At 35.9% G+C, this 18,220-nt stretch overlaps 1 protein-coding gene across 15 annotated transcripts in view; it reads right to left on the reverse strand.

Moving 5' to 3' along the window:
* CNTRL (centriolin) overlaps positions 1-18,220 on the reverse strand; it is a 105,027-nt gene that overhangs the window by 77,381 nt on the left and 9,426 nt on the right. For all 15 annotated transcript variants that reach the window (XR_013484776.1, XM_078150157.1, XM_078150156.1 and 12 more), the window contains exons 2-9: positions 15,846-16,093; positions 12,366-12,493; positions 11,183-11,313; positions 9,831-9,972; positions 7,897-8,083; positions 6,882-7,075; positions 2,005-2,124; positions 1,258-1,483 (exon numbers count right to left, since the gene is read on the reverse strand). Coding sequence is in view for 14 of the 15 variants with exons in the window: in XM_078150157.1 (XP_078006283.1) it covers positions 1,258-1,483; positions 2,005-2,124; positions 6,882-7,075; positions 7,897-8,083; positions 9,831-9,972; positions 11,183-11,313; positions 12,366-12,493; positions 15,846-16,093 (1,376 nt within the window). In the remaining variant the exon portion in view is untranslated. The remainder of the gene's footprint in view (positions 1-1,257; positions 1,484-2,004; positions 2,125-6,881; positions 7,076-7,896; positions 8,084-9,830; positions 9,973-11,182; positions 11,314-12,365; positions 12,494-15,845; positions 16,094-18,220) is intronic.

Below are 18,220 nucleotides of genomic sequence, written 5' to 3' on the forward strand. Positions count from 1 at the left end.
GTCTAAGCCAGACATGTCAAACACACAGCCCACAACACTCCCAAGTGAGACCAGAACCATATTAAAATGAGTTGTGAAATATTTAACAAAATAAATAAAAATATAATAAAACAGATAATGTTAACATGTGGTTTTCTAAGTTCATATACAGTCTGCAGGGATGAGCAAAAGCACAGGGGTGATACTTAGAGGACTGATTTTGACTGATGTTCCCAAATTCTCATGTAGTAGAAGAACCCTGCTATAACACCAGTTTTGGAGGATAAAGATAACCTGAGGAGAGGTAAACAATTATGCCCCCCATTTTGATGAGTTTATCTCTAGAAGCATAACCAACTTTGTGAAAAAGGAAAGTACTTTGTAATGAAGCCTACATACTGTGTCTAAAGTACCAACATCCTGAATCCATTATACTCTCAACACAACACAACTACATTTGTTTTCTCCTTAATCTGCCCAGCACAGACCACCAGATAAACTTTCCTAAAGCACAGCTCTGATTATGCCACAACTCTGCTCAAAACTTTCACTGGCTACAAGATAAAATAAAATCTCTTTATCCTGGTATCAAAGGCCCCATCTGAACTTTCTAGCTATCTCACAAGTTTGCTCCCTCTATACTCTAGTCAAACATGACATCACTATTCTCCAAACACATCCCTCACTCTCTTCTACCTTACAGCATTTGTTTATGTCATTCCATATGACTGGACTATGCTCCCACATCTCTAACTACTTAAATTCTGCTTATTCTTTAATACCCAGTCAAATTCCACCTCTTCCAAGAAGACTTTTTTGATTTCCCCAGCTATAGCTAATTTTGCCTTCCTCAAATCCTTAATAGCACTCTCCCTATACGGCACATGCATTTATATGAATAATATATACTGGAATACAAAATATGGTGTGTGTGGGGGGGGAGGTTGTGATTTATGCAGGTGAAGGGAACAGTCCACACTGATGAAAACGAAAATCCATAGAAGATGTGGAGTATTATTTACGAATACCTCATCTTCTCTATTAGATTATAAACTCACTGATGACAGGGACAGCATTTTATTTATCTTTGTGTCACCCCCACTGCCTAGTAATTTTCCTGCATGTAGCAATCACTTAATTTTTTGTACCTATTGTTGAATGAATAAATGAAAGCAAAGAATCAATGTTTAAGTGATTAAAGAATTAGGAAACAAAATAAAATTAGATTAAATTACCTTTTTTTGTTTTTAAAGGGCAAGAGTTAAAACATAGATTTACCTGCTTTTATTTTGTCTTCTTTATCTTTTAGGTGTAAATCCAATGTTTCAGCATGTTTCACTGAGACTTGTTCATTTATAAGTTCTTCTTTATAAAGTCCCATTTTTTGAATCTGTATTGGCTGGGCATTATCACCAATATAACCTTCAGTGATATACATATTTCTTTTATATCTGGATTTACCAATATAAGGACTTTCACCTGGGACATCATAAATGTCAGCATACTGCAAAAGTAAATTTATCATATTATTATGCAATATGTGATTTCATAAAGGAATTCAAATCAAACATCATTTTACTACTGGGTTAAAGAGAACTGTAGCATTCCATAAATTTTAAAAATTTATAAGTTGAATTTAAAAAATCTATAAAAATACCTAATATTAACACTGGTAGAAACTGGTAAGATATCACAGCACTGAATATTGGAAATGGAAGAGTTCTCAAAACACAAAATTTTAAAACACAGAACAGAATCTTAAAGTTGAAAGGGATAACCTTAGAACACAGAATATCAGAGTTGAACAGGCCCTTAAAACATAGAATGTTAGAGCTGGAAGGGACTTTACAGATCATCAAGTTCTGGTTAATTTATCTTTTTATAGGTGAGGGACCTGAGGCTTAAGGAAGTTTAATGCCTTATTCAAGGTGAGAAATTAGAATAATGTTGAATACAAATGTTTGTATCCTGGTTTGATACATCTGATTGATTCACAGAAACACAAAAAGTTGCTAAATGACTTACCTCCGGTGGATAATAATTTAGCGGCTCAAACTTGGCATCGATTTTATAAAAAGCCAATTCTTGTTCTAGTTCATACTGTTTTTGGCAAGCATGAGTGAGTTCCATCGTCTTCTGTTTTAACTATTATCCCAGTATAAAGAAAAATACAGAATCAATAAATTAGCAACCAGCTCCAATAGTGTGGTGATTTTTTATAAAAGCAATGGGAGTAAATACACACACACACACACACACACACACACACACACAGATATGAACACTAAAAGATCATGACAATTAATACTGAATTGTCAACAAATAAGAATATACCAAATCTACCATTTCATAAAAGATCACATATAAAAGATCTTGGGAATGGTGATATACTTCAGTCTTAAATTGGAATGTTTATTAATATGCTATACTGAGTTCTACAGTCATAACATTTCACTTAGCCAAACACCAAAAAATTCTATCAATTATTTCTTAAAAAGTGGCTAACCAGGTAATCATATACTGATCCTCATTCTTTGCTGATAATAAAAAATATGTGTAATAGAATTAAATAATTTTTATCTTCTTTATTTCTCATTAAAGACAGTGATATGATAAGAAAAAAAAGAACTGATCCTAGTTCTGTTGGGCTATGGCTAATGATAGCTTTTAGAATTTAGTCTTAGCAAGATACAGATCATAATGTTAGCTCACAATTTTATAAACTTTGGTAGGAACACACATATCTGTACCCCTACTTTACAGATGATGAAACTGAGGTTCACAGAGGCACTATTGCACATTGCTCAACATTGATAGTAAGTGGTAGAACCAACACTCAAACTCAGGATTCTTGATTCAAACCTAATAGTCTTCCCATTATACCACGTTTCCTGATCTGAGCTCACTGAAAAGAAAGTAATATCACATTGATTCATGACAGTTTTGTAAAGTATTTCCACTGTATTTGAGACATTTTAGCTATCTGAATAGATTCCAAAGATCTATTATGTGTTTTGGGGGTTCATTTCTGAAGGAAGTCAGATGCCAAAAAGAGAACAAACATGCTTGGAAGGTCTAAAAGATACTTTAAAAATAATAATACATGCATATTCACACATAAGTCCCCAAAACAGTACTACAGGAAACACTGGGAATCAATAAGTCAAATGGTATGTACTATGCAAAATTACATGTAGTCATATGTAATGTAGAATACAGTCATCTCTTGATTATCTATAGCATTGAGGCATTACATTAACTATCTCATTTGATCCTTCCGATTCTAACCTTCTATGAAGTGCACCCAGACAGGAAAAATAACTTGCCAAGAGTCATACAAATATCTTAGATAACATAGCCACAGATAAACCAATACCTCCTTTGAGAAGAGAGTTGTGACACTCTCCTTTACCAGATAAACCAATGATGTATTTGTTGCCCAACAGCAGAAAAGTCATGGAATCACAGGAGAGCTAATGCTCAGAAAGAACCTGACACTGGTGAAAAAAGCTAAGGACAAGAAAAAGAGGATTTTTAAAGCTAAGTTGGAGAAAATAGGAGAGTCAAAGGAGGAATGGGAAGATGATAACAAATGATGGAGGAAGGCAGAATAGCTAAACTTTTGTTTCTGTTTTCTTTCCCAAGGATGATCTTGAGAGACTGGAAAAGACAGGGAAAATATGCTAATACAGAGATAAGTAAGGAGATAGCAAAAAAGCACCTGGTTGTCTTGGAAGACTTCAAATCTTCAAGTCCAAATAAACGACATCTTAGGGTGCTAGAAAAACCAGCAGATGTCATCATTGAGCTGTCAACAGCGATCTTTGAAAGGTCATGAAGAATGAGAGGTGCACAGAATTTGAGAAGTGCAAATATTATCACAAGAGATCTGCAAACTATAAGCCAGTGAGTTTGAATTTAATTCCTGGCAAAATTCTAGAATACAGAATCTGAGATTACCTCCAACTTACCCTATGTATTTCTCACATGTACCCAGTCATTTGCATGTTGTTTCACTCGTTAGAATGTGATCTCTTTGAGGGCAGAAACTATTTTTTGCCTTTATTTGTATCTAAGCACTGAGCAGTGTCTGGAAGCACAGTGGCTTCTCTGCCTTCCTTTAAGTCCCGACTAAAATCCCATCTTCTACAGCAAGTCTTTTCCAACCCCTCTGAACTCTAGCGCCTTCCATATGTTCACTATTTCTTATGTATCCTAAATATAGATTGTTTTTATATATTCATTTGTTGTCTCCTCCATTAGATTGCAAGCTCCTCAATGGCAGGGATTGTCTTTTGTCACTTTGTGTATCCCTAGAACTTAGCAAAGTGCCTGGCACATAATATTTGCTTATTAAGTGTTTACTGATTAACTGAAGTGCTTACGCTTGTTGACTGAACTTAAAGAGATAGTTGGTGAACATCTAGAAAAAGAAGTATTGATTACATTCATCAATAACAGGTAGTTTTACACTACCATCATTTCTTTTTGGAAAGAGCTGCTAGATGGGAGATCAGGGTAGTGCAGTATATATAATTCACTTGGATTTGACAAAGTCTTTGACAAAGTCTTTTTGTGGACAAGATGGAAATACATGGACTAGGTAACAGTAATTAGTTGGTTTAGGAAATGGTTGAAAGGCCAAACCCAAACAAAATCATTCATGGTTCAATGTCAAGTTGGAAGAACACCTCTAGTAGTGAGCCCTAGTAATTAGTGCTTAGGCATTTAATATTTTTATACTTGTGGCATAGATGATGTGCTTATTATTTGTAGATGACATCACACTGATTTGAAAAGCTCCTCTTGAAGACTATGAGGGGTGTAGCTATGCCCTTTTTTTTCCAGAGAAGTGACAAGCAAAATTCATAAACCTAACAATAACAATTCATTTGACTCTCAAATGTGTGCTGTTTTCACTGTACCAAATTGACAGGCATAAAAAGACAAAGAGAACTACACAGCCTAAAAATAAGGTAAAATGAATTATCACCTCCTAGAATAATCATGAGTTGACTGTATTTATTGAAGTAGATCAAATTAACTGCCTCAGATCTCCCTCTTTAACCCAGTATCATGGGAATTAGAGGTGAAGGGAATCTTAGTCCATTAAGTCCAACTCTCTCATTTTACAGATGAAACTATAGAGAGAAGTTAAATGACTTACCCAATGTCACACAGGGTATGAGAATTTGAACCTAGGTACTCTGGCTACAAGTACAGAGCTCTTTCTATCATGCCGTATTACTTCAAAGCACACATTCATTTCAAAACATATAAACAGTCCCACAAAGAGCAGGCAAGCAGAATGTAATATGTAAGCAAGTGATCTAATATCAATTACCATGCAAACAGATTCCATGTGCTAAGCATTTCAACCAAGAGAGACTACCTGTAATGAGGAAGATAGAATCAGTAGAAAATGATCTGCCAGAAACCAAGATACCAGCTAAAGGAACAAAGAAGTTAACAGAGTTATGTCATAAAAGTTCATGAGTTGAAAGGGTGCTTACAGATCACTGAATATAACTCCCTCATTTTGCAGATAAGAAAACTGAGACCCAGAAAGGCAAGTGACTTGTCCAAGGTAACAGAGAAAGCTATGAGGTATAAAGCTGCACTAAGAACCCATATTATCTTAACTCTTAACACCAGCACTCTTGTCACTACATCCTGTTAACACTAATTATTTCCAAACAAAATTCATGTGAAGGGACTTGACAAATACTGTGACAATCTGACAAACAAACTAGGAAGATATGGGGTTTCTCCATTGTGCTCTGCTCACTTCCCCAAAGTCAACTCTTCCCTGTAGCTTAGTCCAAATCCCTAATAAAAGCTTGTTTCTCAAGTGGATTAATGCAGTAAAGGCAGAAGAGACCAAAAAGATATGGTTAAGTGTTTGTATTTCAAATGACTTCCCTATTCAAATGTAGGCTTAATGTAAAAGAAGAAGAATAATCATGATGATGATGATAGTTAACATTTATATAGTGCTTACTATGGGCCAGGCACCGTGCTGAGCAATTTACAATTATCTCATTTGATCCTCACAACCATCCTGGGTGGTGGGTGCTATTATTATCCCCATTTTACAGATGAGGAAAGTGACTCAAATGAAGGTTAAGTGACTTCTCGAGTCACACAGCTAGTATGTGTTTGAAGCCAGATTTGAACTCTAATATTCCTGACTCCAGGCCCAGTGTTCTAGCCACTGTACCACCTAGCTGCTCTAGTAACTACAGGAAGGTTCAGGTGTTAATAGAGCAAGAAATTAAACATAATGAGTGCTACCTGCCAAGCTTGAACTGGTAAAGCAGAACAGTTAATGGTATGTGATGCTTACCCCATTCTCTAAGACCTAGCTTAAGTGCCAACACCTACAAGAAGTCCGCCCTGTTCCTCAAGTTAGAAGTGATCTTTGCTGCCTCCAGTCTCAAAGTATTCTGTCCTTGTTTTATTCTCTTACATAATCTGTTCTATCTTATGGCCACTGAATGGGTATTGCATGTTTTCTTAGGTATTACAACCCTACAGTTAGACTTTAAGCTCACGATGGCAGGATGTCTGTCTTCACTGTCTCCATGTTCCCCATCTGTGGCTCACTTAGTACAGTGCGAGTAGACACTTCATCAATGTCTGGTCCGTGAATGAATGTGGTGTTTTTTATTACAGCTTCATCTATGGTAGGTAGTAAAGATCTATGGTCCATGACTTTGTGACAAATGATACAAAAGCCACACATTTTTACTGAGCAGAATACCACACAACATGAGGACCCTAACATTAAGATACACCTGAAAAATAGCCAAAGGGCTACAAGCCCAGCCCCTATTACAGAGGCCCAAGACCCAGAAAAAGAGCACACTGGACATGACGAGAAAGGGTCAGAAGCCACATACCAATTCACTCTTGGTGCTGAGGTCACTCTGAAGCTCCTTGTAGCTGTGTTTATGCTGGGCAACTTCCTCTTTCAAAGATCGGTTTATTTCATTCTGATTTTTTATTTCTTCCAAGAATTGGGCCTGTTTCTTCTCTAGCTCTTCTGCTTCTTTTGTCTTCTTTTCCACATCTCTTTCTAGTCGTTCTATCTCCTCTGTCAATAAAAATAAAACTGTCATTCCCATTTTTCCCTGATCTTCTTGAAAGGAAGCATGATGCAGTGGGAAAAGCCTTGGACTTAAAGTATAAAGATCAGGGTTCTATGTAATGTGACTTTGCCACTAGCAAGATGACTTGAGCAGATCTCCTCCCTTCTCAGAGGCCATGTTTACCCTGATGTAAAATAGGCAGAGTAACCATGCTATCTGTCCTAACAGAAGAAAGCACGGGGAAACTTTAAAGCCCTTCTGAAGTATGAGGGGCTGCTGCGGCTGCTACTGCTACTACTATTATTACCACCATTACCACCACCACCACCTATGACATATGAAAAAGGATTTTTAAAAATGTGGTAATAATTCTGTTAAAAAATTTATTTTGAAAGACTAGCTTTACAATGCAACAGTAATAAACAAAATCTCATGTATTTTTAGAGCTTTATAGTTACAAAGCACTTTACTCATATTCATTATCTTATTTGACCCTAACAAAATCACTGTGAAGTGAGTGGCAAAAGGATTTTAGTTACATGATAGGCTACTAAAGGGAAAACAGATTCAGAAGGGTAGAGTGATTTATTTGTCCAAGGTCATACACACAGTTGAGTAAATGGCAGAGTCAGGCATTGAATTCAGATCTTATTTCAAATCTAGTGCCATTTTTCTTTTAACACACCACAGTAGCGTCCAAATATGCTACATTTTCTAAGCAAGTTATTTATTATTAGGAAACTAATAATAAAATGTTTTTTGAAAAATGCTTTCTGAATTTTTTTTCAGAAGCTTAGACTTTGACTTAGAAATTCTGTCACCTTACCTAAATCAAATCTATCAAAAGATTCCTGCCTGTCCCGACTTGTCACTGGCTGATCCTCCAAACTTTCTAGTGATCTGAGGTGGAAAATGGTATATTGGTAGTAATGAGGAAGCTCTACTACTGGATTGCCTTCCAGAACCAGAGAAGTTAAATCGTTGAGTGACTTCAACTTGCTTACTTCCTGGAGCTGAAAAAGACATATAATTATTAGAGTTCTACGAAAACCTTAGATAAAATACAACAAAGAAGCAAAAAATAAAAGGAAATACCTCTTCCCACAGTAGGGACTTATCAAACTCTTTACCTCCAGGAAACCAAAGCTAAGAGAAATTAAGTAACTTTGCAAGATCACAAAATGAATTACTCACATGGCCAATACTCAAACCATAGGCTCCAGATTCTCAGGTCAACATTTGTCTCAATTCCCTAGTTTGGGCCACATTTCCCACATTTGCAAGACAAGAAGATTGAACTAGATGAAGTCCCTTTTAGTTATAACACTTTATATTCTCTCAACTGTAACTTTTGATGTATTATTAAAGTGAAGCTTTGTGAATACTTAGAAAGAAAAAATGTGATCTTGATGAAGCCAAGCTTCCTTTTATTGAACAGATTATGACAGACTAACCTCATTTTGAAAAATAGTTATTAAATTAGAAAAAGTAAAAGAATGATATACCTAGATTTTAGCAAAGCATTTGACAAATGCCGTCTCTTGTGCTGTCCTTTTGAATAAGATAGAGATGTGTACCATAAGATAGTATAGTTAGTTGTATCTGAACTCGGCTACGTGGTTAGACTCAAAACTCATTAAAGAGTAGATGCTAACCTGGAGGGTGGTCTACAGTTGAACATATGAGGACATGGTCCAGTAAAGGTTTACCTCTTGTTGAGGTGTTAACAAAGGTATTCATCTTCAGGTACAGGGTAGCACCAGGCCTGAAGTCAGGAAGTCCTGAGTTCAAATTCAGCCTCAAACACTTACTAGAGCTGGGCAAGACCCTTAGCCTCAGTTTTCTCAACTGTAAAATGAGGATAATAATAGTACCTTACCTCTCAGGGTTATTGGGAGGATCAAATGAGATAATACTTGCAAAGTATTATGCCTGGCACATAGTATCATATAAATGTTAGTTATAAATTCTTTCCAATTCTGTAATTGTGTTATTATTATATTCTATGTTCTGACATTCTGTGTTCCACAGTTCCTTCCAACCCTAACATTCTACGTTCTAATGGTCCTTAGACACTTGAATCCTTGGATATTTTATGATTCAGTACAGAAATGGCTTTAGTATATTAAAAAGAGTATGGCCTAGGAGTGGGGGGATTGGATCTTCAGTGCTAGCTCCAACACAAACTGTGTCATTTGGCGTATGTTACTCAAGTTCTCTATGTCTGCTTTCTCACTTGCAAAATAGGAATAATGATCCCTGCCCTATACTTCTGTGACAGGTGACTTATGAAGATCAAATAAGATAATGGATATGACAGTATTCAGAAAAAGCCTTATAATGTGCCACACAAATATAACATCTTTATAAAAAATAAACAATAAGAATAGAGAGTGATATAATTTGCTGGGAAATAGAACATTTATTATAACATTTTTCTAAAAGTTTCATTACTATTCCTACATATAACCAACAACAAACAGTAAGAGGAGCTAAAAAGAGAAATCCCATTAAAATAACTATAGAATCTATAAAAGTCTTGGGAATATGTCTTTCAAGATTCACCTAGAACTATGTGAATCTAACTATAACTCTCTTTGTAAAAATAAAGACAGACTTAAATAACTTGAGAGATAGGGTAGGTCAAACTAATAGGTCCCACAAAATGTTTTGTGAGTTTAGTATATCACTTAATCAGTAAATTAATTTAGGTAGTAGTGTAATGACTGGTACTAATTCAAATCAGTTCAAATTACTTACTGAAGATATTTTGTTGCCTTTCAGATTAAGGACCCTCAAGGATCTTAACTTCTTCCCAAACCATAATGGAATATGATCAATTTCATTTCCTGCAAGATTCAGCTTTTGAAGATTCTGCATATGTTCTAGGCCTTCAATTTTCCTGGAAATTAAGGTTAAATTAGACTTGATAAGAATAAGGAGTATTATTAAGCAATTATATGACATTCTTATATGACCAAAATTCCTTCCCCTCCATTTGGGTGACTTTAAATAGAATCACAGAATCACGGAATGTTGGAATTAAAAGAGACCTCATAGAGATAATCTGATGAACTCCTTCATTTTACGATGAGAAAATTGAGGCTCAGAGAGATTAAATGACTTGTTCAGAGTTCTACACCTACTTGGTAGTACTAGGACCTGAACCCAGGTCTCTTGTCATTTCAAATAAGATGAACTGAGAAACAAAGAATATGCAACATATTAACTGAAACCAAGCTTCTGACACTTGTCACATTCTGCTTACCTAGTTAAATCATCATTCTATTTATCATATTTAAGAGGGACACTGATAATCAATCTAGCTCACATTCCAAAAGGGCAGACAACGTATAAATAACAAGATACATGCACGTTCCAAAGGAGGACAATCAAGTTGAGAAAAGGAAAAAGCCACGTCAAAGAAGGAATGATTGAAGAACTGGGAAGATTTAGTTTGGTATTAGAGGGGAGGGGAGAGAAGAGGAGAGAATAAGCATTTTTTGTGCTTTGGCACTGTGCTAAGCACTTTACAAACATCTCATTCAGAGGATGGTGAAGTGGAAAGAGTGTTGGATTTGAAGTCACAAGACTGAGTACAATTACTGACACTTCTAGGGTAAGTCACTCTACTTCTCCAGGCATCAATATCTCATCTTGTAAAATGGGGAGAGGAATTGGATTAGGTGGTCTCTAAGGTCCCTTCCATCTCTAAATCTATGATTCTAATAGCTGGAAGTCTGAGAGTCATGTTCAGTCAATAATAAAGAAAAACTGTTTAAGAATTAGAGCTGTCTAGCAATAAAATGAACTGCCTTATGAGACATTAAGTACTCCATCACTGGAAGTATTCAAACAGAGGTTAGATGATCACTTCTCAGGGTGACCTCTAATTAAGTTCTATTCCAACTCTGAAACTCTATGATCTGTTTAGGGACAGATTCCATTACTGACCTGGGTACAAATTTCTTTTTTTCTTAATATCAATGGAACCTTTTAGATAGCCTAAATAGCTCTAGTATAGATATAGTACCACTCTACTAAAACAAACTGACTTGTATTAATAGATGCTGACAATTATTGGTTGAAATGACTTTTTAAAATTTGCTTACCTGATGTTGTTATATGATAAATTCAGTTCACGTAATTTTACATGCTTATCTAATTTCTCAATCTTCCCAATTAGATTGTAGCTGAGATTCAATACTTCAAGTTTATTACACTTTTCCAGGTTTTCTATGTGCTAGATGAGAACAAATTAATTACTATATGTAAACAAATGTTCCAATATAATACAAAAATTATTTTAAAAAATTTTTGGCAAAAAGATACATATATTCTAAATAAAAACACAATGAAAAATTACAAAAAATCTTATGGTCTGCAATCTGTAATCAGGCAAAAAATAAGTGATATTTTGGAAAAAGCACTGGATCCCTGATTTCTAATACTAGCCCCTAACATTAATGGTATATTTGACCTTGGAGAGTCAATTTAACAACCTCTCTAGAGTTTTGACTTTCTTCATGTGAAAAATGAGGCTAGATCACTAAGATGCCTTCCAACCTAATGATCTATTAACTTATAAGAGATCCCAAGATATAATATTTGTGTTTCTCCACAGTGCTTTGCATGCAGGAGGCAGTCAAAATACATTCAATGAATTTACATTTCAAGATTTACAATTTTCATAGGATCACCTTGGAATTTTTTTCAGTGTATCACTGTATAATTTTTAAAATTTCGTTCTGCAGTTTATTCAAATTTACTCAATCTAGGGAGTGCCAGTAATGCTAACAGCAATCAGTTAATGAAAAGTAAAATCCCAACTGACCAGATGCGCAGAAGCAACCAAGGAGCTCTCTCACATTAGGAGCCATAGACTGACTTCTCCCACAGAACTCCCACAATCAACAATAAAGAGCTTTCTGAATTTCTGTAGAAATATGAAGAGGCAGCTAGACAGAGTTAGAAGAGCAATGGAATAGGAGTCTGAACCTCTCGTTTTGAGCACTGGATCCCCCACGTACTGTGTGACTCTTGAGCAAGTCATTTTACTTTTCTCAGTCTCAGGTAAGACAGAGATACTAATACTGAACTGCTTACCTCAAAGGAGTTTTTTGAGGAAAGCACTTTGTAAACTGTAAGCTACTATTATATTTCCTCAACTATGATGCAATCCATTTGAAAACGTAAGCTTTACCTCCCACTCCAAAAAAAAAAACCCAACCCCACAAAACTATATTTCAAACATAATGACTGAATATCTAAAAGTAGCGATTGCTGGTAACATACCTTAAATTTCTTGCCACCATACTTTGAAAGGGAAAGATTCAAAGATTTTACTAATGCCAAATTTTCTTGTTTGCTAAGCTTTTTAATAAGGGCCTCTGTAATATACCTTACTCCAGGAGTAGGATCATCTGAAATGAAAGTAAACAAATCATTTGCAGCAAATAAGATGATAGAACACCAGAAAACATAATATTCTCAAGAAATGAAATTAAACTTAGACAACCAGAAAAGTGGTGATACACTACTAAATGAAACATTTCAGAAACATGTAGATGAATTTCTATCATAACTTATAGAAATGCTTTTACAAACATTTTAAGAGTACCTAGATGTATTTACGGGGAAAACACTAAGTGCAAAACTACCATTTCTTTCTCTAAACATTTGTTTCAGCTACAATGCCTGAAGTTTGTTCAAATATACTCTATTTAACAAAATAACAATTAAAAAAATATTTCAATTACATAGTCTAGTCAGGGTTGGGGGAAGGAAATGGGAAACTGGGAAAGGAGGAGACAGATATATCCTTAATGCTTACAAAAGCTATGAGAACAGCTGATAGCTTACATTTTTATGGTGCTTATGGTATACAAAACTTTATACATATAATTATTTTATTTGATCCAGCAAATGCTGTTCTTTAAAAAGAAGTTCATGTTTTTGAAATGGGTAAATACTAACAGAAAATGCGCGCGCACACACACACACACACACACACACACACACACACACACACACACTCGAAAGAGGTAACTCATCCAGTTTCCAGTACAGAGCCTTAAACATGACAGATGCCTAATACAAGTTTGTTGCATTAATCAATGAAGAAATACAAAGCAGCTATGTATTTTCCTCCTTTTCAGCAGGGGCAAAAACCTAAATTCCTATTCTGATTGGTGGGGAATATTACATCTCACAAAATATTTTACATCTCATGAAAAAAGACCTCACTTTCTCATTCCATTTTGCATGGCACATTTTACATTTCATGGGAAAAAAAGGTCTACTTTCACCAACTGACATTCACCATCTTGTATCATTTTAGTATAGTCCTGCAACACTGTTAGTCTTGTTATATTTCACAATGACAAGCACAATAGTGCACATTACTTCTTGACTTGTCCTGTGGAGCAGAAATTTAGCAATGGGTCAATTCTATTCTTTGGCTCCAAAATTTCTTAGTTCCACATTACCAAATGCAAGCATGTCACTTTTTTTTTTTGGTGAGGTGATCGGGGTTAAGTGACTTGCCCAGGGTCACACAGCTAGTGAGTATTAAGCATCTGAGGCTGGATTTGAACTCAGGTTCTCCTGACTCCAAGGGCAGAGCTCCATTCACTGCACCACCTAGCTCCCCTACTTTTGTTTTATGTAAAGTAAAACACATTTTTTTTCTAGGTGGGGAAGGATGGTTATCAATTCTTAAATTCTAATAACATTAGGAAAATTTTAATGTACTGTCAGTGTTGATGGGGCTCTGATGCTAAAAAAAAGGTTTGTTAAGAAATATCCTCAGTTTTTTAAGGCTATGATCAAATTATTTGGTTAATGTACACACAATTAAATGTACTTACTAAATTAAAATGTAATTTATTAAATTAAATGTACTTTTCTGGTACAAGATGTTTAAGAAAATTTATCATTTAAATTATCATTAAAATCTATAGATTTTAATATATATAGAATAATATATAGAATCTATATATGTCATATTTTTAGAAATCCCTCTCAAGAACAACAGGCTTTACTCTGAACATGGACCAGTTGATATTTTGAAAAGGGCAAATATACTCTGTTCTACAGTGATGGAAGGTTTGGAGTAAAGAGATGCTCAGAAAAACTCTTGCCATAAGAAATGGAAGCTATACCTTGGTAGCAACTCCCCCACTGTCACTATCTGAGAAGTAGCTTCACCCTGACCCAGATACCACTTCCTGTCAAATGTCACAACTAAACTAACAGTCAAAAAGTAAGATTAAACTTAGAGGAGAACAGAGGTAAAAGGGACGCAACAATATAGAATATTAGAGCAGGAAAGGAGCCTAGAGATCTAGCCCCTTAGATCTATACTGTATATCTAGCCCTAGCCTCTCCTTTGAACCTCGGTGCACATCATCTGTTGCCATATCTAACAGGACATTTCAAACTGGATGTCCTGGTGACATCCCAACCTCAAAATGTCCAAGATTGAGCTCATTTTCTTTTCCCCAAACCCTCCCCCTTCCAAACTTCCCTATTTGTGTTGAAGGTACCACAACCTTTCAGTTCCTACATTCATAATCCTAATTTCTTATTCACCCTTACCCCACATAACCAATTAGATGCCAGATCTCACCCCTTCTATCTCCACATCTCTTGCATCCAACCCTGGCTCTCTTTTTACACAGCTACCACCTCAGGTCAGGCCCTCAACACCTCTTGTCTAGATTATAGCAACAATCTTTTATTTGCACTCCATATCACGTTCCTCATCACTCCAATCCATTTTACACTTTTCTGTCAAAGTAATTTCCGCTCAACACAGATCTGACCACATCATTCCCCTACTCAACTCCTGTGGCTTCCTCTTTATTGCCTCTAGAGTTACATAAACTTCTCTTGTGAGCTTTGAAAACCCTTCCCCATCTGGTTCCGACTTATCTTTCTAGCTTCATTGGATACTACTCCCCTTCCTGCACTCTAGGACCTGACCAAATAGGCTTTTTCTCTGCTTCTCATCCATAACACTCCATCTCTAGTCTCTGTGTCTTTCAATAAGATATCCTCCATGCCAAGAATGAACTCCCTCTTAACCTCCTTGAAGGAAGAAGGGATTCCATGAGGTGGAGATGAAGTCACAAAAAGCGTCAGTGATCAAGCCAGGAACAGCACCCAGGGCTTTTCAACCAACACCAACACCATTTATTAAGTACCTAATATGTACCTCAGCACCATATTAAGTGGTGGGAATATAAATAAAAGCAACCTTCTATTCCCTTAAGAAGTTAACATGCTGTTGTGGGATAAGTATAGTAGAAGAAAAGTTGAGGACAGATAAAACATTAACCTAGGGATATCAGGAAATGCTTCACGGAGTAAGAGAGTAAGAGAAACTACATGGAGTAAGAGAAATAAATGTGAGTTGAGCATTAAAGGAAGATAAGGATTCTGAGAAGCGCAAATGAGTAAAGGGAGCATTCCATACATTGGGAACAGCTTATATAAATATAATACATGGAGATGGGTCTCCCAATTTAGAGGTATTTCTACCACAACACTAGTTTGTGTGTAGACAAATTTCTCTATTAGACCACAACATATATAATTCAACAAACATTTCTTAAGGTCTTACTATAAACAAAGTCTTGTGAGAGAAACATGGTAAATGCATAACACAGGTGCAGAGTGCTATGAAATTTGGAAAAAGGAAAGATACACAGAAATAGTTTAATGTCATCATTATTTAAAATATCAATCTGACTGCATGTTAATAAATAGTACCTTTATCATCTTGGTAGTCAAGAGACAAATTACTTTCTCCCATGATGTCATTTTGCTCAAACCACTGTCCTCTAGTATGAAGAGTAGGAGTCTCATGTCTGGTATAAGGTGAAAGTGACCTAGATCTTGTACTGGACAACTGAGATGCTGGACTAGGTGAGCGAGATGGCGTCATTTTTGTTCTTGGTGGTGATTCTTGATAGGAACCTTTCTTCATTGCAAGAATGTGGTCGATAGTTGAGCCAAAGCTGAAAGAAATTTCAAGGTACTTAATGCGGTATAAATATGCAGACCAAAAAAATCCATTTACAGACAGTTCTTGCTTTACATAAATTCACATTTCATAAATTTGAATTTAAAGATAGCTGCATTTCCAAAAAAAAAAAAGCCACCTACATCAACTTTACCATTTACTGTGCTCTCTCCCTCTCTCCACTCTTGCCCTTCAGCTAACTGTCCAGCAGCCTCCCATACCTCCACAAAACAAAACAAAACAAAACAAAACACCTGAGACCTCTGGGTACTGAGAAAGGAGTTCTTGCCCCACTCTGCCTGCCTGTGTGTGCCCACTTGGGTATAACACCTGTCTGTTCCAGGACCTCACAGGTCCTTAAACTGTGCCAATCCTCTCACCCCACTGGCACTCAGCCCTCTTTCTCCCTTCTTTACATTTCTACACTATGTGAAAAATGCTTTAAGGTCTGCAGGAACGGTTCACTCAGGTAAAGCAAGAATTGCCTGTACTTATTAGATGAAGTTTGAACTTTTCAACATACATAAAGAATGGCCATGCCTACATTCTCGAATATGCTATCTTTTACAAACTATACTTTCTGGCATGCTTAAGGTTTAAAAACTTCAGGGGGATATCAAATTTACTATGCCTTTAACCATGTATACATGCCCATATTAATATTCTGCAGATATGTAGATTTTATACAAAGGTAAAATATTTAAAACTATGAAATGTTAAGGCTGGAAGGGACCAAAGAACATGACTGCTTAACCTGGAAGAGATCCAAGAAGTCACATAGTCCAATATCATTTTATAAATGATGGAAATGAGTGTCAGAGAAATTAAACCACTTGGCCTGAGTCACATAGCTTGTAGGTGGATGATAAAAATATCGAATCATACAATTTTAGTGTTATAAAGGACCTTGGAAATCATCTATTTCAACCCCCATTAAAATATGAAGAAACCAAGGTCCAACAAGTTAAAAATAACTTGCCTTGGTCACAAAATGTTAAAAGATAAAATCATAAAACAAGTAAGGAATATCAGAGGCCATCTTGCCCAATTTATTCCTGACAAGTGGTCATCTAACCTTTCATTTAAGATTCCTGGTACAATGGAATCCACTTTCTTCCCAGGCAACTCATACTACTTTTGAACAACTCAAAGGTTAGGAAGATTTTCCAGATGTCAAGCCTAGATTTGCCTTTCTGAAATTTGTGACGATTGTTCCTAATTTTGCCTTCCAGGGTCAAGCAAGTAAAATTAAATCCTTCTTACAAATGATGGGGCTCTTAAATGACTTGAACATAGCTATTATGACCCCCACCTATATGTCTTCTCTTTTTCAAGTTCAACATTCCCAGTTTTTATGACATGAATTCAAAGCCCTCTTCCTTTGTGGTTGCCTTCATGGGAACCCTCCCCAGCATGAACACTTCACTATGCATAGCAAGTTCTTAGAATTAGATACCGCTTATTGTACTTTTGGAATGATAGAATGTGTGCTCTGCTGCCATAGTCTTTAAGAACCTTAGATCACCTCTATGCCACACTAAGGCATTAAAACAGAACTTTGTGTAGGCAAAAATGGGGTTTACTCTATTAAAAAAAAAAAAGGAAATGTTATGAGTCTAGTACTCTCTGTTATAGCCATATTGGCCCTTTGTGATAACAGCTTTTATTTCAAGGTGTTTATTAGCATCTCTTTAATAATGTATTCTGAAATTTTTCCAGGAATCAAAGTAAAATTCACTGGTCTATACTTTGCAAACTTTATCTATTCTTTTCTTTTCAAAGACTGGAATACTGGCCTTTTTTTTGTTGTTGTTCTGTAGCACTAATACGTTACTCACAATAAATCTCTCACGGATCAATGACAGTGATCATATCTGCCATTTCTAACCTATGTTTTGGTTCTAGCCAGACATGACTGAAACAACCGAAAAACAACAATACTACTTGTTCCCAGGCTTGGCCTTTTTGAAAAAATCATTTAGACTTTCTCTAAATCACTTACACAAATATAAAGAAAATAGTACTCTCTAGGTTTGTCTTGTCTCAAACAACTGCTTTACCCAGCAAATGTAGTAAAAGGGCTCATTTCATCTATGACATGCTTCTCCAATACTGTATCCTC

Source organism: Phascolarctos cinereus, unplaced genomic scaffold, assembly GCF_003287225.1.
Source record: "Phascolarctos cinereus isolate Bilbo 61053 unplaced genomic scaffold, phaCin_HiC Scaffold_2;HRSCAF=192, whole genome shotgun sequence".
NCBI classification, from domain to species: domain Eukaryota; kingdom Metazoa; phylum Chordata; class Mammalia; order Diprotodontia; family Phascolarctidae; genus Phascolarctos; species Phascolarctos cinereus.